Source organism: Ambystoma mexicanum, chromosome 6q (genome assembly GCF_040938575.1).
Source record: "Ambystoma mexicanum isolate Mex_15411 chromosome 6q, UKY_AmexF1_1, whole genome shotgun sequence".
NCBI classification, from domain to species: Eukaryota; Metazoa; Chordata; class Amphibia; order Caudata; family Ambystomatidae; genus Ambystoma; species Ambystoma mexicanum.
Window position 1 is genome coordinate 496,507,135 of NC_090937.1, and position 24,539 is coordinate 496,531,673.

Sequence of the window (24,539 nt, forward strand, 5' to 3'; positions counted from 1 at the left end):
GAGGAGGATGAGGCATGGCCACCACCGAGAGAAGGCCCGCTGAGGCCAACAGGCACGAAGTCTGCGGGTTACGACTTGCACTTCAGAAGCTGCAAACCACTGCCACAGTGATGCTTAATGTCTGAGCATTAGGGTGAGAGGTGAACTCTCTGTCAGGGGACTGTCTGCTTACACAGCCCCATGCTTCAGAGCCAATCCTCCCCCACCCCTTACAAGAGAGCCCTTCTGCTTTTTGCACCTTGCACGCAAAGGGGGAGCTGGGGGCAGGGAGGGTGCTAATCTGGAGACCCCTAAGTGATGTCCCTGCATAGAATCCATCCTAGGAATGTATACCAGAAGTGTAGATGTTGGGATACTGAGGCTTTAACCAATGAGAACTAAGTGGGTCAGTTACTAATTCCTGTCACTAATCCAAACGTCCTGCCGCTTGCCATTGGTCCTCATGCTTCACATGCAAAGGGCTTAGCTTGTCTTCATGGCTTCCGATCATTGCCGCCTCAAAGCTCTGCAGTTTGGCTCGATTTGCCATCGTGGTGCAAGGAGGCGGTAGATCCTAAACACTGGATCTAGGCAATGAACCCATTCACTGCATGTCTTCCCTTGTGCTTCAACCAGGGTTTGTTGGGGTTTCTTGCTCCCTTTCCCTTCGCCTTGGGCGATAGTTACAGGAAGGGAGGATTTCCATCTAATCTCAAGAAATCCTTTCCAAGGGACTGGTTCTCTGCTGTCCTAATCCCAGAGCAAATGGCTTTGGGATTGCAAGCGGAAGCCTGCTCTCAGAGTCGGGGAGCCCTCCCACGGCAGATGCTGAGCACCCCCCATAACTTAAATGGAGAGGAACTGTCCAGACCATGAGGACATCATTACTCAGTGCAAAAGAAAGCTCTGAATACCCTCATGACACACCAGGCACGTTCAGATAAATCCAACAAAAGGAGACGCGTGCTCGCCAGCTCAGCGGCAACGTGCTCACCTTGGAAGCAAGATGACACTGAGCAACACAGGTTCGATCCGAGGGGCCGCGCGGTCTTCAGCGCGTTATAAATATCATATCATATCATGGCTAGGGGATGGTTGGCCAAGCCTCAGTGCATTGTCAAGTGCAGGCCACCTTCAGAATATTAATGAGCCGGCTCCTTGCCCACCCAGCTCATTTCAGCTTTGGCCGCATGTGGGCCTTTCCAAGGTCTGGGGACCGACCTGTCTCTTCCGCATCCCATTGTCCGGCCTTTCGGGGAGTTGATCACTCACCTTCAGCACTTCCATTCCCTTCATCCCCAACAAGCCAAGTGTAGGCTTTCCTCAAAGGCACTTACAGGGCTCACCAGCTGCAGAAATAACGTATCCACCAACAAAGGACACATGTTTAGCTTGTGCAGTTCAGAAGCGTCTAGTCGAGAGAGCGGGTAGCAGGAAGGCCAATCAAACGATTTCAGCATAGACAGATTCCTATGGAAAGCTGCACAGGATCCATGCTGTGAGGCCAGGGATTGGACTCCCTTAAGTATGCTGAGATGGTAGATTGCCTTAGCTTTCTAGTCCCATAGTCCTCTTCACCCGATGCTGTTCACTCAATACACTGAGCATAACACGAGCAAGGGGCTGGGCATTCCTTTCACGCAGGATACACACAGCAGTGCATCACCAATGTTCCCTCCACCAGTTGCAGGTAGCGGCTGCATGGGCAGCAGTCTCCACACACCCGCCTTATCTACCCAGCACCAAAGGCGGGATCAGGGCAGACACACCAGGCCCCACATTCTAAAACAATGTGGAATTCTAACCCTGCTGGGGAATTACATGTTAAGCGTGCACATTTTACTCACATAACACGGATACACGCCATGTGTTTGCAAAAGTAAGTGCACGCTATGTTCCTGGCACTGTAGGACAATCTTGAAATGCCAGTAGAGCCAACACAGGCAGTGCCAGGAGGCTGTATACCTTGTCCTACCTCAAGCAAGGTGTTCTTATTGGCTAACTATCCTCATCTTTCTGAGATTAGAATAAAATAACCTTAACACAATTATTGTAGCTTCTGTACATTGCATGAAAGAGAGAATGTGTGATTGGGCAACGAAATACATCACGGTCATCTTTATTCTACACATTTTAATAGCAGTGGAGGGTTAGAGTGGTAAAAGCACCGTTCAGTTCAGCCCCGGATATGCCTTGTGTAGCATTCCTCTCTTCTTGTGTATGTTTTCACCACCCAAAAGACCGTTGTGGCTCTGGTGAATGTGTGTGACATCACAAGCCATGGACCGCTTTTGCCTACAGACTTGGCTAACATGCATGTAGTTATTGACTCTCATCCAGTTTTGCCACCATTCAGAACCCTTCCTGGCTTTTGGCAGTTTTCTGCCGTACAGCAACTTCCAACACCTCATGATTCAAGTATACCTGAATGTTGGTATATAGCAATAAGCACCTGTTCAGGGGCTTCAACAAGGATAACGGCCCGGGTTTCCAAGTTATAGGCCTGAGCGAAGCCTAGTGGTTCACGTATTCCTGAATGTTAGAATATAGCAATAAGCACTTGTTCTGGGGGCTTAAACAGGTGGTTTCTGCCCAGGTTCCCAAGTTATAGGCCAGATCGAAGCCTAATGATTCACGTATACCTGAATGTTAGAATATAGCAATAAGCACCTGTTCTGGGGGCTTCAATGGGGGGGTAACAGCCCAGGTTTCCAAGTTATAGGCCCGATCGAAGCCTAATGATTCACATATACCTGAATGTTGGACTAATCTTTATTGCACGTTTTGACGAACAAAAAAAGACAAGTCGGACATTCCACATCATTCCAACAACTGTGTGGCGAACACTAGCCAGTTACCCACCAATGATTGCTAGTTTCTAATATTTCTACCCGTGCCACTATTCCCTCCAGGTTCAGCATGGCATGGACTACAAACAAAAGGCAGCATTTGTCACATGCCATTTCGTTTAGCTTCTTCTCACCACTCGGAGCTAAAACACCTCTTTCTACATTTGATGTCTGTCTGGACTTAAATGCCTCCCACTGTCACCCAAAATTACAGGAAGTATTTTCGCTCCCCATCAGCATATGCTGTGCGGCTGGACCCATTTTTTCTTTGGGATTAGCCCGCCTCCCATGGGGAACATTGCGCTCACTCGGCAACAGTGCGGTGCGCAGCGCTCTACGCAAGCCGATGAGCAGCACATTGTGTTTCTCTATTAGAAAGGTATATTAAACAAATGTGATACCCTATGGAATAGAAACAGCTATATTGTGTTTCAAAACAGTATGATCAGGTGAGGAGACTAGGACTGCATTATTAATAAATCATTCCATTTTATTGTTACTTCATAAAAAGCTGATTAAAACATTATACATCACACAAATCTACAATTCAATACATCAAAACAGTGGCCATTTTGTGTGTGCAAACCACGCATAATTTGTGCAAAAAAGACAGATGTGCAAAAAACAGAGCATATATCAGACGTTAGTTTGACTTGACTAGCTTAATACCTTGCAGTTATACTGCTATGATCAATATGGCTCCTATTAATGATCCATAATTAAACATCAATAGCTTAGGTCTCTATTAGAAAGGAACATGTGTAAAACATGTCAGAAGTGTATGTTTCTGGACATAGTAATCAATAGGGCTCCTGGCTAAACCCTGATCTACCCAGGTGTTTTTTGATGTTTCTGCACATAGACAAATGCCTAAACATTATTTTGTTTAATTGCGTGTTCATCCACATTTTCTTTAATACCTTGTAATCGTTTTGATGCAGAGTAGCTTGTCCAACACAATCTCAACTGGTAAAAGAACCGTCCCATCAAACGTGTTACTGTGGTTAGTCAAACTGTTTTACTTAATAAAGAGAGGGTGTGAATGTGAGCAATTTTAAGAGGTGGGGAGGGGGTTGCAAACTTATTAAGCAATTGCAAGCGTGTGTGGGACTTGAAAACAACCTTTTAAATATTGTGTCTCGTCCATAGAGCTGTCATGCCGTTGACACTGTTTCTTTCCCCTTGTCTCCTGGGATCAGAATGGACTGTCGCCTCTTCACATGGCTGCCCAGGGAGACCACGTGGAGTGCGTCAAGCACCTCCTGCACCACAAGGCGCCGGTCGATGATGTCACCCTGGACTACTTGACCGCCCTGCACGTTGCGGCACACTGTGGCCATTACCGTGTCACCAAGCTTCTCCTGGACAAGCGAGGCAACCCTAATGCTCGGGCCCTGGTAAACCTCTTGCGGCGCATGTGCTTGCTAAGCGGTGGCAGAGGGCAAGCTAGGTGTTGGGCACCAAGCAGTACGGAGGCGATGCTTGTGGGCAAACGTCAATTATTTATGCTTCACCACTCAGCAGTGCTTCACATTTCACCTGTGTAATGCTTTCTCTGTTGTGACTTTCATGGTTTGCTGCTTGCTTTTGAATTGTGGTACTTTCACTGTCCCATTAATGATCGCTGTTTGTTTGACTGGACATTGTATTGTGTGTGTGTGGTTCCAATTCATTCGGGGCTGATGTGTGGGGAACAGTGTATCACCCCGCTCATCCACCAATAGGAACAAGCCATTTGAAAATGCATTTCTCTAGCGATTTATTTTACATTTCTATTGCACTCTAACATTGTTACTTTGTAATTGACAATGCAATAGAAGGGATGTTAGTCAGTTGGCCACAAGTAGATATGGGACGAATAGTGTCTGTTACCAATCTACTGTGCTCATAATTATCTGCATGGTCACTGGGGGTGTGTGGTCTGAGGTCATTTACTATCACTGTGCCGGGGTGAACCCTTTGCACATGGAGGCTGCTGAGCTCAAGTGTGCAGCAGATGGCTACTCCATGTGAAGACACGGCGCCCTGCTTTCGGTGCCTCTGCTTGGGCAGCCTGGGGGAGTTCTGCCACACATGCCAGACCCTGTGCTTCCAGAAGAAGGGGGTGGGCGTCCATTTTCACCTGCTGTTTAACCACAAGCACTTCTAACCAATGCACATTGACAAACCTAAACTCAAAGCGGTGGCTGGGGACTAGAGGCCTGGGAAGACGCTGGGCTGTTACCTGCAGTGTCCCGTCTCAGAGTGGCGTGTTGTGTGAGTTCTGTCTGCATGCTGTCTGCTAACCTGGTTGTTTTTTCGCACAGAATGGTTTTACTCCACTGCACATTGCCTGCAAGAAAAACCGCATCAAGGTCATGGAACTCCTAGTGAAATATGGAGCTTCAATCCAGGCCATAACCGAGGTAGACATGTTTCTGTCATAAAGCACTGTCACCCTTCCCCCCACCCCACCCCACCCTTCCCTCTCCTCATCTCCAACCGCCGCCATCTTCTCTCTCCTCCTTCCACCCTCTCCCCCTCTTCCTTTCCCTGAATGGAAGAGCCCGCCCGCCCCTGTGCAGAGGAGTAAAACTGCTCTTGCTTTATTCCACAGTCCGGGCTCACACCAATACACGTGGCCGCCTTCATGGGCCATTTGAACATAGTCCTCCTTCTGCTGCAGAATGGAGCCTCCCCCGATGTCACTAACATTGTGAGTATTGTGAGTATGGCTTGGACTAGAGTAAGCAAAGGGGGGGAGGGTGCTCAAGTGGCCTGGGCGGCTCCACAAAGAATGCCAGGGCTGGCTTGCTTCACCAAGGGTCACATTTTAATGGGGGGCGGGGTGCTTGCAGCGCTGCTGTCATTTCACAGTACATAACCTCTATGCAAATCTTGTTGACATCAAAAATGATCATTTTTTATAGGAAAAATCAGAAGCGCAGCAAACCAATTGATCAATGAGTACATTATTTTTAAGGGATTTTTTCTTTTGCACTTGAAAGTTACCAATATTTTTTTATCAAGACACGTGATTTCATTTTAGGCACATTTAGAAATATTAACAAGTTCCCCCATCAAATAAAATGAGGCTAAAACATCCAATAATTAATTCTCACCCATTTGGGTTGCTCGCACGCAATAATGCTGCAGTAGACTAAGATTACATGCTGACGTGTCCCTGGCTATCCTACTGAGCCTGGTCCAGCCCTGTCCGTGCACTTTACCCTCCACACTTGCTCTCCGTGGGCTCCCCTAGCACTTACCCTGCCTCGGTCCTGGGGCCTCCCCCCATGCACTTTGTTTGCTGCACTTGCTTGATCCTACTGTCACAAGGCCTAGTAGGACCATTCCTTGCTGTTTATCCTTCCCTGTCCCCCACTCCTCTTCTGTCTTGTGGCACCCGGAAACACTTTCTGCTGTATAGGCGCCATACACATGTCCAATAAATAAAAACAATCTATAAGATTGCCCAGGAGACCTCATGCAGCCCAAGGTTCCTTCAAGGGCAATCCGTGGCAGCACACTTTAGGAAGTGGGGGATCTCAGCAGGATGGCTGCTTGCGGCAGTGTGGGCAACACACCTCAACATCCCTAGGCACAGCAATGCTTTATCAGGCGAAGATTTCACCCCTGATGTAGGGAGTTGGGAACTGGAGGAAAGCTTCTGATGCGCACCGTGCCACATCGGTCTTCACACCCAACGGTGCAATTCCCTCTGCTGCATGGTCTAGGATCATGTCCTGTCCCTTTTCTCATATGTGCGTGTTTGCTTCCTAAAGGAAGTTCATGACCTCTTCAGAAAAGCACTACAGTGCCAAAATAGGTCTGACAGTGGCCCCCATAAACACGCGACCTGCGACGAAATGGCCAACGTGGCAAGGCAATCTGAAATGTGACGGTCACCTCCTCAGCACTCCCTGTAGCCACTTGGTCAGTTCTCGAGAAGGCTTTTTAGTTTGACCATCTTGCACGACCTCATCCATTGCAGATGACCCCGTGCTCAGCGGGATGGAAAGCCAAATTGATTTCTATCGACTACACATGGATCAATAAGACCTCACCAAGCAATGAAACCACACTGCATAACTCAAAACTGTCAGTGTACAAAAATAAAAAAGAATGTATACGCAAGCGAACATTTCCATAATACACCAAATAACTCAAAAACGAGGGCACACAATATACCCCCTTATTCATTATATGTACACTGCCCTCCTACAAATCCAGTGTGGCTAGCCTGAAAACCGGCAGAACTTTACAATTCTCTTCTCAATAAGGTTGACATCCCATCCCTATTAAGAAAATATCCTCCAAGCGGGCCATTGCGAAGCCTCAGCCTGGATGGGCTACCACACCATGCCGGCAGCAGGCAACATTTTCAATGGTCAGCGGAGAAGAAACGAAACATACAATATATATGCGAGTAAGCTATTTTTATATCAAATTCCCTCACAACAGTTCCTTTCCTTGGAAGTGAATAATAGAGGAATGATGCATCCTGGGAAGTCAGCCAGCATCGTGGATAACCTAGTTAGACTATCCTCATTGGATCAGAGTGGCCATCTTCCATCTCGCGTCACCCCGGCAATACCGCATTGCTTTTACGTGGATCCATGCTTTTGAATTTGTTTTAAAAAATACACATACTATTAATGAAACAGCTAACCACATGAGCAAGCTTACATCTGTCAATAACGTTGTGTTACTTGTCCGGATACTGTCTTCAATGTTTTATGCGCTGGACATTTCTCATCCAACAAATAGCCAATCCCGCATCTCACCGTTCCTCTAGCGCCCCATACGCCTAGTTGATCTTGATTCCCTATCTCCTACCATTGCCACGACTCGCTCCTAGGGCAGCTCTGCTGATGCGCAGCTTTAAGAACCCGCATCGCATTCATGAGGACTGCGGCGGATATGATCAATGTACGATAGTTCGAAACAGACACATACTTTCAAATTACACTAGTCCCTACCGCCACTTTTATTCCTGTGTCATTGCAGCTCAGCTACATTTTTCCTGTGAGAACAAAATTATAAATCTGATTGAGGTCTCTGTATGTCCTCTTTCTCATTTTCAAGCTTAAAATGTTAATATTTTTTGCATTCACTGACTCTATACTTTAACCATGGTTCTTGCACACGCATCTCAACTCCTACAAAAAGTAATATTACAAAGTTACATATTTTTCACATTAAAAAAGAGAAGTTAATGAGGTATTCTCTAAAGCAATATCAGTTACATGCAACTGCACAAAATATGACCTTTGGTGAACAAAACTGGTCCATTGATCAACCATGAAGAGAGTACCAGGGGCATCAAGCAGATAATCCTAATCAATACTGGGCGGCTAGTGGATAAATGCTCTCCTTTTTTTGGGTGTATCGTTCCCGTGTTGAGTCCAGTGGCAAAGGGTGTAGCAATATCCCATGACTCGAGTCTGCCGTTCGTTGATGTGTATCTGTTTCGTCAGAGCTTATTGCGTTGATGTTGCCTTGTAGTACGTGACGCTGTTTCCCATTGCCTTGTGGCTTGTTTCTGTTTAGCGACATACTGCGCAGTAGATGACTGTCAATTCAACGTGGCGCACCACTGCTAAACTGCCATGTATGACACGCCAGAGGGGCTGGTGGAAAACAATAGGGCAGATCATGGCAAAGATCAGGAACTGTTTAATGTTGCTATTAATGACTGGATAGTCTTCATGAAAGTGTCCTCCATTTTGGAGCAGAAGTAGGTGTGCAGATTTCTGAAAATAATTGGGTTCCCAGGGAAATAGAATTTTCTTGCATTGCCTGTAAGACAGCCAAAGAGCATCTTAAAAGCCGTTGGCATTGACACAAATTGAAAGGAAGTATTGATGATCTACTTTGTGATAGAGTTTATGGAGTCCATTAAATGCCTCTTGTGAGAGATGAACAGGTGTTTTATCTGTGAAATCCCTAATTGCTATTCCATTAGAGAAAAGGACCCACAAAGAAAGACTAGAGACTCAAGCAAAGTTCTTAGTCATTTAGGTGCTTTCAGAAAGTGCTCTGGTAAGGCAGGTTTAGTGGGTCTGCAAGGCATACGCAGCACGTTCTCTGGAATCTCCGCTCTTGCAGTAAATCAAGGAGCTGCACTTCCCACATATTTTGCATTTTGTTATAATCAGCAAGTCTGATTGACATAACCAGACTTTATCCATTTATGAACTTTCTGAGATCACCAGGATGCTGTCCTCAGAGAGGCTTGCATAGTGACCTAAATATAGAGGGTCTGGATACACAATGAGAGGTCGGGTACTGTCAGGCAACAACCATATTTTCTGGAAGGTGGTACCATATGGTCAGTTGGCAAACATTGCTACAAATGCCATGTTTGTTTATTGTATTATTTGAACACGATTCAACCCTAGCCATATGCGCTGCCCATTATAGAATGATGGGTGGGGCTGAGCTGCGGCTTATGTTGACAGTTATTGTTATACTACACACAGCACAGCACACCACCCCACAGCGCCCAATGGTCCAGACCTCGTTTGCATGAGAGAATGACCAATGGAAATGTGGCCCGCCTATTTCTCTTTTGCCACTATAATGCGATTTGCATAGACCCTGTGGAGATAGGGGAAAGAAACTCAGATTAAGATTGACATTTTGGTGGTATCCTAAGAATTCTCTTGCACCCCCGATGCAGGGGGTGCAAAGGCACATTCCACAGACGGTTATAGTCCTGTATGGGGCCATTTCTTTTCCACCCAGGTCCCCATTGGATCCCAAGGGTAAATGAAGAGGCTTATTCACCAATCACGGGGCAGAGGTATCAGCTGCATGTTCTCCCGTTGCACCGAGGATTGCTTCTCGCTTGTAGAGAAATAGGATTTTGTGTCATATCGAGTGTCACAAGCCTCTACTGGAAGCCAATGTAAGGAGCCAATCCTAGAATGAAGTCATTCACAATTGCGCAAACCTGACCCTGTCAAGCCTACGTGCTATGGTCTAATGAACGCGGGGGCAAAGGGCATTTGCATGGTCATGGTTGATGTTGGCGTGGATGGATATATAAAGGAAGCCTAACTTGATGCAAATACATAATGCAAACTGCAACACAGGACGGGTTTGGAAGGACAAAGAGGGTGCCACCAAGATGACTTGGCTCTAACGTCTAATGTCCACATCAAACTGGGAGCCAAGTCTCTTGAGTTGTTGCTTTCACTGGCATTAAGCAAGATGCTACGTAACAAATGCCTAAAAAGTAAGAGGGGTAGCATTTAGTGAACACTAGTAGGTTCTTGTTTTACCTCAAAGAACCTAAGTGCACGGGTGACTTTCCAGTGCTCAAAACAGATAGGCTCTCGGAGGTGCACCGCCGTGAGGCAACACACGAACTGCCCATACATGAAAGTAGCATGATAGACTAAGGTGTCCGCGGAGGCCCACCAGCTGCTGAACATTAGTATTACTGTGGAATGGAGAAAGGCAAGAGCAAGATGGAGTTCCCCCAGTACTATAAATGTGTAAGAGAACAATACATCTCTTAGACATCCCCTTGCTTTTCCAAATAAGATCATTAATGCAGTGGACCTTCATTTGGGCACTTGGTCATGTGACACTAGGCGTAGCTTAAAGAAATCTTTATGTTAAATTGTCTTCGCCAGCTATGGAAAAACGTCATCCCATACAATGGGCACTATTGCTCCCAAATCTCTGGCGATTAAGAAGACCAGATTTCTCCAAAGATATTGGAACCTTGCCACAAGGGTAGGTAGGAATTCACAGTACTCTGACAGGACCCTGAGCATGCCGCTCAGTGCTGCAGCGTAGTTGATAACTCCTGACGGCACAAATACAGCTGCCACAAAGTCAGAAATAAAAAAACTACTTTCCTGTCGTCCATTTTGAAAATACTCCATTAATAAATCTATGAACATTTAAATACATAAAATGATTCTCTGAATAAACACTCACTAATCTTATGGTATCTCACAAAGCCCGTAACGGTTTACACTGCACTGTCAAAACAGTGGATTTGTGCATGCACAAACCATGGAAACGTGTGTGTGTGCACCCTACTATTACAGAACAAATGTCTCAATGATCACAAACCTGGGTAGACGCTCCACCTGCCTCAAGCAAGCACAGAAGGTAGGGACTGAGATGCTTCATTCGGGACCACAGAATTCTGATGTTTCACGGTATGTGGAAAACTATGCTGGTACTTAATAATACCGTAGGTATATATAGTTTTGATATCAGTATATCACTTACAAATTAATTATTATCCTTCTACATTAACATCAGGATCCTCCCATTCTTCTCAAGTGCAGGTTCGCGCGAGGCATCACATTCCAATGTTGGCTGATCCCTCAAAAAATTGAATACACGCAAATGAGGTATTTAGCGTGTGCCTCAAAAAAATAGTCCCTTGATTTAGTTTTCTTCTAGTGTACTGGGCCCCACTTGCAGCGTGTCCCATACACATCTTACCTATTTAATGCAGATATCCATCTGTGCTTTTGAACATTACACGCCTGTTTCCCGTGTATTTCTAAGTAGCCACATGTCAGTTTGGCATACAGAGTCAGAATGCCACTGCCGGCTGAAATGTATTCCCAATTTGATCCATTAACCAACAAGAATCAGAAATCTGAAAGGTCTATGACTATATTTTGAAATTAATCTGAAATTGCAAAGTTCTTTGCACTCTATTTTCAGACAGATCGTAAACCGCAAATAAATGTAGGTTGGACTCCAATCCTGCTGGACTAGCACATTCCTACACTGAACATGTGAGAAGCATGTCCTGGGTGACGCTGATAGACTTGGCCACAAGGTAGAAATGAAAACCTCCAATTTGAGCCTGTAGAAGGCATTTGAATTTGCCATCAGCTGATTCAACATTTAATAATTGGGATTTAAATTTCCGGCAAAACAATGGCCTATTAGTTCAACAGAGGCGTAGCCAGGATTGTCCAACACGTGGGGCCTGAAGCTAATGTAGTTGAGCGCACTGCAGTGACATTAACATCTGTAGATGCCCACACAGCGCTGCTCAGTGGCCATTTACAGATCTTGGGTGGGCCTTGCCTGCTCAGGCCCTACCCTGTCTCTGCCTCTAGTTTCAGAGGTTGGAAATTGTGTCTGTGATCACATCTGCTGCTGTCATTGAATGGTGCAGTGGGGGGCGGACCGACTGGATGTCATTTAGTGGGTTTCTAATGCCTCTCACCTCTTGCCACCCCATCTTCTCTGACTATTGGCCCGTTGTGGGCACTGGAAGTGTCTGGTGGCATGCAGTGGAGGCATGAATACAAAATGCCATTCCATGTGGCAAAAGGAAAGAGCAGGGACCAAGGAAACCACCACCAGCACAGCTGCCAGGGTAAAGAATCAAGAGTTGGTCCTGCATTATTTAGACAATTCATAATTTATTTATTTTTACATTTCTTTAGCGCTGAGGAAGCGGCCCGCAGGCATACCGACACTAAACATAACAAACACCAAAAAACATAAAAAAGGCCCCCAAAACAGGACATCAGTGAAAAGCTAATTATGCAAAGAAAACAAAACAAAAAAACAGGACCATCTAAAGAACATAAACAAGAGAACAGAAGATTCTCAAGACAGCCCCACATATTAAAGTTAAAACAGCGCACCTAAGGCAGCAGATACCAAAAGGACTGACCGTTCTACCTAAACAGAAGACCAATACTGAGCCAAACTATCAATCTTGAATTGGTCGACCCCTGGTAAAGATCTTCACAAACACTTACTCAACAAGGCAGGTTGCTTCCACTACACCCTATCAATGCACAATATCTAAATTCACGAGGCACCATCTGGGTATCAGGCTTTGCTTGCTGTCCTTCCAAGAATTCAATGCTCACGCTGAAGCAACAGGAATGGCATTAAATTAGACTTTATGATTGGCTGCAATCAGTACATTAGGAATATGTTTATTTTCTTGAAATTGTTTTTTTTTTCATGAGCACCAACTCTTTCAATTGCCCAGCACTGCTTTGCAAGCATTTTGCCATCATGAACCCAAATTACTTTAAGCGGAATCATTTACCTCTGTACATTGCTCCTGCTGATATGCTAAGGGAATTTGGGCCCGCTCCATTGGCTGGTGGGATGCAGGCAATGAGCAAGCGCCTCGCGGTTCTGCCATACTCACACTCTTCACCACCGTCCATGCATTGAGGGTCTGTGTCTGCGGTTCTACCATGCTCACAGTCTACACCACCGCCTCTGCCTCGAGGGACTGTGTCCGCGGTTCTGCCATACTCACACTCTTCACCACCGTCCATGCATTGAGGGTCTGTGTCCGCGGTTCTACCATGCTCACAGTCTGCACCACCGTCTCTGCATGGAGGGACTGTGTCAGCGATTCTGCCATACTCACACTCTTCACCACCGTCTCTGCACCGAGGGACTGTGTTGTATGCTAACAAATCTGTAGGACTTCGACATGCTCCTGTTATAAATGTACTCTCCGCAGGTGGATGATACTCCGAAATGGGAAACCGAATAAAACAATTTTGTATTGTTAATTCAGCCCATAAATAAATTGGTGGGAATACTAATTTGATAATGAATTTGTTGTTTGTATTCCACAATCGCAACCTCCTTTAGATGAGGGGACTCTGCGAAGTACCACGAGTGAACAGGATCAGACTACCTCAAAAGATTCTCAGAAAAGATCAGGATTACATGGGGGTTTCTTTTGTGAGCACATAACCTGGAGGCTTGTGGAGAGGGCCCTCATAAGGGAGCTTGCGCGCGCCTAGCAGAGACTTGAACGCGGGAGTCGTAAGAGTTCAATTGCCCCGAGTCTTGCTTCATATTGAAATTGTAGCGATGTGGACTCACACAGCTGCCTTCACCACTGCAAGCCCGGAAATAAATGATTTGGTGCGATAGCAAGAAGCTGCTTGCAATCTGATTTTTGACGGAATTTGCTAAAATATGACATATCATGACACTTGGAGAAAATGAAAGCCTCCTGTTAGGGGCCACTCAATGCCTCTGCCGCCAGTTAGTTTAAAAGAAAATGTGTGTTTCCAAATGATGTATCGCTGCTTGGCTATAACATAGACCAGTGGTGGGCATACTGTCCTGGAGCCCTCCAGATGTTGTTGCCCGCACGTCCCATTAGTCCTAGCCAGTAGAGTCAATGGTGAGGGTTCAGGGAGGGCAATGCATTGCCAAACACTGCGGTAAGCTACCAAGCAGATCTGCACAAAATGGTGTCCTCCCGCCTTGTGCGACCTCCGTCCCAGGCTCTATTATCCCAGAGTCCACACGACAGGAGATCAAATCCCAAGAAACCAGTTCAGAAAACTCCTGACGACCTGACTGTTGCGCCCAGCCTGATGGACGACTGCTGGGCTGCCCTTCGGCAACGTGCTTGTGGTATACTGCTGTGCCTACATCTTGCCCATCCGAGCACCCCGTTACAGCTTATCCTGTGGTGTGCATTCCACAAGCCCTGAAATAAATGAAGATACTTATAGCGAATGTGATCTTTCAGTTATTTGTGCTTCTGGAAAGCATTCACTGGACCTGTGCTTTTTCCTTCCTTCCTGATGGGCACAGCATATGCATGGGCGACAAACAAGATACCATCCAATAGACCGGTGACCCGGATTTTCATGTGTATGACCTCACTAATGTTGTGTGTCACTTGGAATTGGACGGTACTTTACGACATGATCATTCTAGGGAAGAGCTACACTTCTCAAAGTAGGCACACCACACACACTCGCCTTATACGCACGCATCCCACTATATGAAGGGCTCCTGCCAACTTAAAGCCGCAGAGCTTGCAATCAGCTGGATGCCTTGATTACAGAAAGAAGGACCGCTTGCAGTTTACCACCGACACCAAATGGCCGCCAGTCACCCTGATCTTATCGGTAGGCACACCCAAGGCAAGGTTTCCCCATGCCATCATTCTCCAGGGACTTATTCTGGAAAGCTTTGGTAGATCTGTGGGGCTTTAACTACTTACGCCAATCGCCAGGATATCCGCTAACGTTGCACTTGCGCAGCTTTGTGCGCTAATGAGGGAGAAGCTATATTTAGTAAGGACCTTCCCTTATAAGCAGATTCTACATGAGATGATCAAAGAACAAAACCCATTAAAGCATATGTACGACTTTTGAAATTACAAATTTGCTGAAAATGTCTTAAAAATAGAATGTGTTTCAGAAATCTTACATTAGGGTGTTTAATAAAGGAATGGAGCACTGAAAACGTGTGACTGCTGTGTTCTTTCTCTGCAGCGCGGTGAGAGCGCCCTCCACATGGCGGCGCGTGCTGGTCAGGTGGAAGTGGTGCGCTGTCTTCTGAGAAATGGCGCTCTGGTTGATGCCCGGGCCAGGGTACGTATCCTGCTATTTTTCACATGCACATGGAGATTTTTAATTTGGTGGTGGGGTGGGGTAGTCTTCCAGCCCCTCTCCCATGGATCATCAGGTGTACCCCTTACCCCCAGCAACCTGCAGTCCAGTAATCGTGTTCCAGCAGCTATATTGTTCGGGTTCACAATGGGTTGTGCAACTTCATAGTAGACAGATACGCAGCTTCTCTAATAAATTAATAAATACACACTGCTGTCATGTGTGATGAGCTTGTGGGTATACCCTTTGAAACATTGTGTTGTGTGCAGACTACATAATATGGGCCCACGTTGCTGTGACCACAAAGTGACCAGCAAAATAAATTCCTATATTGTAAAATAATGTCAATTATTTATTTTTTTGTGTTATTGTGTGTGCAGAGATATTCTAGAGTGGGGATGTGATTCCAAATGTCCTAACTTTGTGAGCAACTTTAAAGTCTTCATGCTAGGGCTTAATTTGTGGGGGTGTTTGCCAAGGCTCAGCCCTGGCACTTATTTCTGGGCCTCAGACTCAGATTAATTATGAAGTGATGATAGCCAGAGCATCCATCAACCCCAATGAGCAGGTGTGAGCTATAGTTTAACCCCAAATGTGTCAAACACTGTGGGGAGCAGTGTGAGTGCTAGCGGGAATTGTGGGTAACTGCTTGCCCGCAGTGTAACAAGCATGCTAGAAAATATTTGAACCCTGGCACTTATCTTAAAAATTAAGCACTGGTTCCTGCCAGTCTCAGGCTGCACGGTTTCTTCTGCACACTGCATGGGTTGGAATAACTATACCTCTGCTTATTTATTTATTTATTCATTGTTTGCTTGTTAGGCACTTATACAGCAAGTAAAATACTGTTTCAAAACGCACACAGGGTGAAGGGAGGGAACAAGGGAGTGAAACACATTACAAAACACAATATTTGAGACCAGTGGGAGGAAAAAAAGGAAAAAGGACGAATCTGCTATGCCTTGTGAGCATTCCGAACGTGCAAGTGCAGCAAGGAAGAGGGCAGAGGGGGTAAGTGCTGGGGAGAACACAAAGGGGAAGCCCCGCCACCCCATCAGAATACAATGAGGGGCACCCAACATTCTCAGCACCCATAGATGTGTATAGCTCTTAGGCTAATTTGGGGCCTCTCAATAGTGCCCCAGCCCGCAACGCAGGGACTATAAGCTGTGTGGTAGGTCCCTGCGGCCTATCTACCATTCTCCTGAACTGATCGTTGTTGTGTGGTGTGTTGTTTGTAGGAGGAGCAGACACCACTCCACATCGCCTCTCGTTTGGGCAAAACCGAAATCGTACAACTACTGCTTCAACACATGGCCCACCCGGATGCTGCTACGACTAACGGCTACACCCCGCTACACATCTCTGCCCGGGAGGGGCAGTTAGACGTGGCCTCTGTGCTGCTGGAGGCGGGCGCTGCGCACTCGCTAGCTACTAAGGTAAGACAGCTTGATCTGCACGGGCGGGGCTGTGTGTTTTTGGCGTGATGCGTACCTCAATTTCTAGTCACTACTTTTTCATAGATTCATGCCATGCCACTCTTCCTTCCTCCCCAATGGCACCAAGGAAGCCACTGACACAAAAGTTAACCTTGCCAGGTGCCGCACACACAGCTCCTAACATGTTCATCTCTAGACCTGTGTAGAATATGGGGAACATCACGTGTTGTTGGTATTTGATCCAGTAGAAATATGAATTTGCAACGTTTTTGTATATTTAAAGTCTTGGTCCACTTCATATGCAGTAGGAAAATATTGGCTACAGAATTCCAATAGATTGTGGAGTAGTGTCTCAGTTCCAGTGTGAATTTCCATTTCCTGCAGGGCCCTGAGGAAGTGGTCTTTCAGCCATGAGATGATGGAGATACTTGCTCTTGCTGAATCAGTATTACTAAGGTCAAATGATTGCAATATCATTATGGCTTTCTATCAAATAAATGAGCCTTTGCCGGCCTTGGAGCTATGAAACGCTGATGTTGCATGTGCCATGCAGTGCCTCAATGGGTGACCTGCACGTCAGTGACTCCCGGCTTCTGGGTCTCTTAGCATCATTGCTGACAGTGACCTCCTGCCATCGCCAACAACCGGCCCAAACAGGGCCGGGAGGATAGCTCAGGGGCAATGCGCTCGCCTTGGAAGCAAGACGATGCGGGGGCAACACAGGTTCGATCCCCGGGTCCGCGCTTAGAAACCTATGGGTATTAAGTGCATTATAAATGTTATGTTAGGTTAAAGGTACTTATATAGCGCACCGTCACCAACGGAATTGCTTCCCAGGCGCTCTGGCGGATCTGTAAACAGGAAGAATGGGTAGGGTTAGTCAGGAGGAGGGGCGTGGGAGAAGTGATGTGCTGCTGGCAGCTTCAGCTCGGTATACACCGAGTGCTGGGCTTTGGTGTTAGTATCGGATCGGGCGAGACCTCGAGTGCTGTAGGTGATGTTTATGTGTTGTTGATGCGGTGTGGTAAAATGCGTGCGGATTGCAGGGAGAAAGATGGTTGTGTGGCTTTGTGTGGTTTAAATATGCAGAAGATTGAGGGTTGGGTTAGTGGGGTCTGTGTCCTGATTCAGGTACTTCTGATTCTGTTAGAGTTGGATCCCTGTGGGTTGGGTTGATGCTGGTTCCTCATGGGCCGACTCGCTTTGTTGGTGCTGCGCTGACCCCGCTGTATCATAGTGAGTATTGTTTGGATTAATAGGTCTGAACCTTTCTTTGGGTGTGGGACTGGGTTGGTAATATCTCTATTCTCTTGTTATCTACTGTGACACTGTTCAGTTGAGGTTTTGAATGGTTCAGGGTCGGAGTGGTGTTGATGTGGCGTACTAGGGCTTCCGTCTTGGTGAGCCTGTGTATTCAGTCGTTAGTTTCCTCCTGTCATGACTGTCTTTCCTTGGTTCTTTGGTTTCTGTGGGGTGAACATCCGTGGGGATGTTGTTTAGTTGTAGTATTTGTTTGATGGGGCATTGTGCTTCCCGCTGTGTAGTAGGTGGATAGTGTGTAATGATGAAACATTCTGTTTCTCACCCACTGGATTGGGGCTCGTGGTGTAGTGCTTCCTTTCCCTCTCTGTCTGTTGTCCTTAGGTCTGTTGGGAATGGCTATGGTTTAAGGTCATGGTCCTCTTGATGATTCCTCCTAGTGTTTCTGTTTTTGTCTTGCTATGTATATGGTCTTTGGTCGTATTGCGGCTTTCTCCCGGTAAGTCGTTTAGTATGTCGTGGGATATTTTCCTGAGTGTTTTTCCCATTGATTGCTTGGTGTGGATCCGGGTCTCTCTCTACGTTCATATATGTTTTAGTTGTGTGCGTGCCCCTGTGGCTGGTGTTTCTAGTTACGACGTGAAAAGCCAGGTTTTGAGTAGTTTCCTGAATAGTAGGTGGTTTCTTGTGTTACGTATGTACTTTGGAAGGTTGTTCCTGGTTTTCAGGGCTTGGTGAGGGAAGGAGCATCCTCCAAGTTTTCTTTTGGTGTAGGGTTTCAGTTCCAGGCGGATGTCAATGCTTGATCTGAGCGTTCTTGTTGGTTGATGTAGACGCAGTTTGTCTCTCAGTACCTCAGCGCCTTCATTGTGTACCACTCTGTGCGTGATGCACATTGTTTTGAATTGTATTTGTTGTTTTATTGGTAGCCAATGTAGTGTTTTCAGCGCTGGTGTGGTTTGTTCACTTCGGGGTAGTTTCAGAAGCAGTCTGGCTGCCGCGTTTTGAATGCATTGTAGTTTTTTTTAAGTCGTTCCGGCATGCCTAAGTATAGTTTGTTGACGTAGTCTACTCGGTACATGACTAGGGCGATGATGGTGGTTGTTTTGTTGGCGAACGATAGGAATGGTAGTATCCTCTTTGCCGCTTGCAGGAGGCAGAAGCTTTTCTTGAGAAGGGCGTTTACTTGTGGCTCTAGTGTGAGATTATTGTCCATCAGGACTCCCAGGTTTTTTACAATTGGCGAGCTGGGGTTGTCCCGAGTTCCCTTGGCCAAGGGATGAAGTGGTTTTCTCCTCCATTTTTTGTGACGATCATTATTTCTGTTTTGCCTGGGTTGATTTTGAGGCAGTTGGAGTTCATCCAGAGGAATACATCATAGAGGCAGTTTTCTAGCATTGAGTTTATTTTCGGGTTGTCTTGTATTTTGAAGATTATTTGTGTTTCGTCGGCGTAGTTGTAGCAGGTGGGGCCATGGATTTTGATGATTCTGATAAGTAGATACAGGTAGATGTTTAATAGTAGCAGGGAGAAGGAGGATCCTTGTGGTACTTCACAGGTGGAATCTCTCGGGCTAGATTTGAAGGGTTTAATCCATACGGTTTCCGTTCTGTTTGTTAGGAAAGATTTGATCCATAGTAAGGCGATGTCTGTTATTCCCAGTCCTTCTAATCTCGTTATGAGGGTGTCGTGGTTAACTGTGTCAAATGCTGCTGATAGGTCTAGGAGTACCAAGGCAGTGCTGTTGTCTGAGTCTGCGTTCATTTTTAGATCGTCCCATAATGAGAGTAGAGCTGATTCCGTTACTCTCATTGGTCTGAAGCCAACTTGTGCTTGGTCTAGTAGGCCGTGCTCTTCTATGAAGTCTTGGGTCATTTTGTATATGTAAGTTTCGAGCAGTTTGGCTGTGTACGGGATGTTGGAGATGGGTCTGTAGTTGGAGAGGTCCTCTACTTTCCCGCTGTATCTTTGAGTAGTGGCCTGATGTATGCAGTTTTGAAGGCTTGTGGCACTTTCCCAGTTGCGATGGAAAGGTTGAGGATGTTTAAGAATCGATTTGTATATATCTGGTGAGCATGGGTCTTTGGGAGACCCTGAGTTATTGCTTTCATTCACAAGTTTGACGAATGTCTCCACTGACATTTCTGGAAAGCCTCGTAGTTTGTTTGGGTGTTCCTCCTGGTTGTAGGTGGGGGTCGTGGTCAGATCAGGCAGTCTGCTTTGTATGGTTTGTTGGATGCTGGTGATTTTGTTTTTGAAGTGGTCAGCAAGGTCATTGCATAGTTTCGTGGACGGAGTTGGTGTGTTGTTACATCCCAGAGGGTTTTTGATTTTGTTTATGATTTTGAGGAGTTCTTTTTGGGTGTTTGGTGCTTCGAAGATTCGGTTGTCGTAGTGTTTCCTCTTTGCTTTTTATATTTCCTTTTTGTATGCGCGGTTGTGTTGTAGGAATTTCAGTTATTTCGCATTGTCGTTTTGTTTTCTCCAATCAAGTTCTAGTCTTCGGTTTTTCCTTTTAATGGTGCTAAGTAGTGGGGTGAACCATTTTGCCATTGCCCGTTTATGAGAAGGAGTGAAGGGTTTTTCTTTGGCGATGTTATCTATAGTAGTTATAATCCAGGAATGCAGCAGGGCTAATTTTTTGTCCAGGTCATCTTCTTCCATGAATGTTTGGTGTAGTATGCTAAGCTCCAGGAGTTCAATTAAGTTGGAGTTTTTGATGGTTCTCCAATTTATTTTCATGGTGTTCAGTGTTTTGTCCAGTTGATTGTTTATTGGGGTGGTCATTTTGATTACGAAGGGGATGATGAGATGGTCGCTCCAGGGTATTTGAATTGGGGGTGCCGTGGTGAGGAGTAGTTTGTTCGCGAAGATTGTGTCAAGTCTGTGCCCTGCCGAGTGGGTTGCTGCTTTGACTAGTTGTTGCAGATTCATTGCTGCTAGTTGGCTGGTTAGCGATTTTTGTATGGTTGTGGTTTCTTCTTCAAACCAGATGTTGAAATCTCTGAGGACTATCAGGCGATTGTGTTTGATGGCTAGGATGGTGATTGCTTCTGTGAAGGTGTCTATGAAGGTTGCATCGAAGGTTGGTGGTCTATATATTAGTATGAATTTCAGGTTTGTTTTGGGGCTTAATGTTAGACGTATGATTAGGGATTCGCATTTATCGATGTTTAGTGGGTCTTCCAATTTGATATCCAGGTGTTCCTTGTGAATGATTGCCAGCCCCCCCAACTCTTTTTGTTTTTCTGTTTGCTTGGACGCATTTGAAGTATTGAGGCAGGCTGTTGTTGAGGGTGATCTTGTAGTTGTTGTCTATCCATGTTTCTGTTACAAACAGGATGTCGATCCCTCCATCGCAGAGCAGATCGTATATTTCGGTGGCATGTTTGGACATTAACCTTGCATTGATGAGGTTGCAGTGGATCTTTTTGGTGTGGTTTTGCTTGTTGTTCCTTGTTTTGGTTTGTGGTTGTTTTGTTGCGGTGCATCGTTATTGGCGTTGATTGGAGGTGGATGAGGATCAGCTAATTCTGTATCTTCATTGTAGGGTGGTGGATGAGGGTCAGCGATGGCTGGATCTTCATTGACGCGGTCTGCTAGATTGAAAGCTTGGCTGTTCAGTGGCGGTGCTTCTCTATTTATGCCGGTTAGGTGAAGGTCCGTGAAGGCTTCTTCTTCGTTGAATTGGTCAGTTAGGTTGATGTTTGGGTTGTTGGATGTTAGACCTTTGTCATCGTTTTGTCCGGTGTGGCGTGAGTGTTGAGAGTGTCCTTCTGTTCTTGTGATGTATGGGGTCGGAGTTTATCCACACTCTTCTTGGCTGCTCCCGTCTATAAATAACCAATTACAATTACAACCCCCATTAACTGAAATGCCAACTACCTCAGAGACGGAATTTAAGGCCATCACAATATCATGACATGTAACTGGCATGGTTGCACGTCTTCGACGTGTAGGCGTTCCTTATTGGTGCATGGCGACACCAGAACACTGACTGGGAAGCAGAAGCCAGTACCTGTCCCTGCCTAGCAGCCAAAGACTAGTGGCGTGCCCTCACTTGGATTCCTTTCTTGACAATGATCATATTACATTTTTCAAAACTGAATTACAGCTAGAACACCGGGATTTATTGACTGCAGTGCCCTTCCCCTATGGAAAGGAAGAGAGAGGACATATGTGAAGGACAGATAATCATTTAAGATATTCAAGAAAATGTTCCAGGCTTGACATGTCCTACCAGACAACAGGCCTAGAGCAAGAGCAAAGAACGGTTAACCAGTCCCCATTCTGTTGAAGAGGCTGGCAGGACTTTCCCTGCTTGGAACCGCCCCCTCTTTGTATAGAATTTAATAACAAGGCGTATCACCTTGCATTTGTGCATGCTCGCCCACAGCTATGTTAGCACTGCGCCAGCAGCAAGCGCTCAGCGATGCTGTGGATTGTCCCAAGTACATATTTTAACAGCAGAAATGATTAGCCGGTTAGAGTTGATGTTGGTTGGCACGCGAGCCTCTCTTGCAGTGATTGTCTGATTTGGGCATCGACGCATTGTCCAGGCTTTCCCGTGGTTGCCCAGACCCTGCTCTGCCATCCAGTCCTGGTCAATAATGCAGCGTGTCAAGAAAGGGCAATGCTTTCTATTTATTTGTTTATTGTTTGCCAGCGATCTTGGACTGGCACGTGCCCAGCCACAGATGGTGGCTAACAGGTGAGATGGCAAGCGCCAAGAGGCATCCTTGTGTAATGGAAAATGTGGCACGCATGGATGTCGTATTGCAGCATCGATCTCGTGCTTGTAAAGTGGGGCGGCTGCAGGAGCCTCTCGGCTATTGAGCAGATACAGGAACCTCGCGTTTTGTCTGGTCTCCTGGTTCGAACAAGAGTCGGAGTTGATAACACGGTCAGCGGCTAGAACACGCTACCCCCTTCCCCCCTCAGGAAGGTGGAAGAGGACCAGGCCACCAACCTTGCTCCCATTGGCGGAAAGGCAAGGACACATCCGTCAGTCTAACCGCGCCAGGAGTCTGCACTTGCAGGACATTATTTCCCGTTTTTATGAGGACTGTGACAATTTCAGGAACATTACTGAATTGTTACAGGTTTAGAGAAAGGAAGGGCAGGGGTTCGCATGATTCCTGTTGAAAATAAATGAACAAAAACATGATTAAAATGAAAGCACTTTCAAAAGTCTCTTTGGGCCTGATTCAGGGAATTGTTTGCACGGTTCAGTGACTTTGCACTGCCGACACAAACCCTGATTCATGGAACTGTGCAAAGTGTGTTTGTGCAGCGCAAAGTCAGTGCAAAGCTCATTTTGTACTGCAAAAATACACTGTTCCATGAATCAGGGGTTGTGTCGGCAGTGCAAAGTCACTTTTCAGCAGTGCAAATTCACTTTGAACTGTGCAAAGAATTCCATGAATCAGGCCCTTTGTTTAAAGGACGTCTTACTCCCAGAAACTCAAAAGGGTTGGCTCGGTCTTGGGTGAATATATGATGTGGGCTGGGGGCACTCCCACTTACCTTAACAGGCAGCACCTCCAGCAGCTCTCACAACAAGTTCCCAGTTCCTGCCTCGTGACAAATGGAATCCCTCTGCCCATAGGATTCAATGCAAGCTGTGATTTTACCATTGAATGCAACGGCAGGCGGCCAATCCACATCCACGGAATGGAGAGCGTGTGCATTAGCTTGTTGGGGTATCAGCACATGGAATTTCCTCGTCCCTCTTAAATAGTTATGGATTTTATTGTTACTGAATGCACAGGAGTCCATGTGCACACATTCAGAAGGATACAACACAGAGACAGGTCCTGCTGGGACTGGAACCTTTGTCTTGCAGGTTAGAGGCAGACATGTCCAGCAAGTGCTCAACCCACTGAGCTTTCTTACTTGTGTATATGTTTCACTGCATGTAGGTCATAAGGAAAGGCAAGCCTCGACGTGTTGTCATATTATTTGAGGATTTCACATGCCTTTATCTCAGGTGTAAATCGGTGACTGGATTGAGGGGTACTTTACACGTGAGAAGCACAGAGACACGCAGACATCCATGGATGTCTAGAAAGTAGACATTCCTTCATTTTGTCTCACCATAATTATGATATGATATGGCCTTTATAATGCACATGTACTCAAGTGTTTCTAGGAGCGGCAAGACAAGGGGGGGGAACGGAGGGAGGACAAAACAACAATCTTACTAGGCCCTGTGTCATTCAGATCGCACAAGTGCAGGGAAGTGGGAGGGGAGAAGTGCCGAGGGGGAGAAGGGCAGGTAACTCAAGAGTGCAGCCAGCGTGTGACTCAGTGCAGGTGAGTCAGAAAGTGCAGCCAACGGGTGGCTCATAAGTGCAGAGAGAAGGAACTGTAGGGTTGCAGGTACAGATGCAGCAGATATGGTCCCAACGCGCTGTTGGTTGAACGCCTTGGACGGACCAGAGTCCTAATTGTGAAAAAGTTGGGAGGTGCTATTATGCGTGTGTGCATTTCAGCCATTAAACCTACAAGGCCCTGCTAGTCACCCATGTCTGAATGGCGTGCGGTTGGGTGAAGCAGAGGCAAACTATGAAGTAAAGAGGGCTGGGTTGTGTTTACTGAGAAAGAGAGTTATGTGGGAAGCTACAGTTTGAATTTCCGTC

At 46.2% G+C, this 24,539-nt stretch overlaps 1 protein-coding gene across 40 annotated transcripts in view; it reads left to right on the forward strand.

The window, feature by feature from the left end:
- Window positions 1-24,539, forward strand: part of ANK2 (ankyrin 2) — a 1,645,279-nt gene that overhangs the window by 1,203,830 nt on the left and 416,910 nt on the right. For 35 of the 40 annotated variants that reach the window (XM_069630993.1, XM_069630997.1, XM_069630984.1 and 32 more), the window contains 5 exons: window positions 4,028-4,225; window positions 5,135-5,233; window positions 5,425-5,523; window positions 15,083-15,181; window positions 16,441-16,638. In XM_069630993.1, coding sequence (XP_069487094.1) covers window positions 4,028-4,225; window positions 5,135-5,233; window positions 5,425-5,523; window positions 15,083-15,181; window positions 16,441-16,638 — 693 coding nt within the window. The remainder of the gene's footprint in view (window positions 1-4,027; window positions 4,226-5,134; window positions 5,234-5,424; window positions 5,524-15,082; window positions 15,182-16,440; window positions 16,639-24,539) is intronic. The other 5 variants (XM_069631000.1, XM_069631001.1, XM_069631021.1 and 2 more) reach the window with 1 other exon arrangement.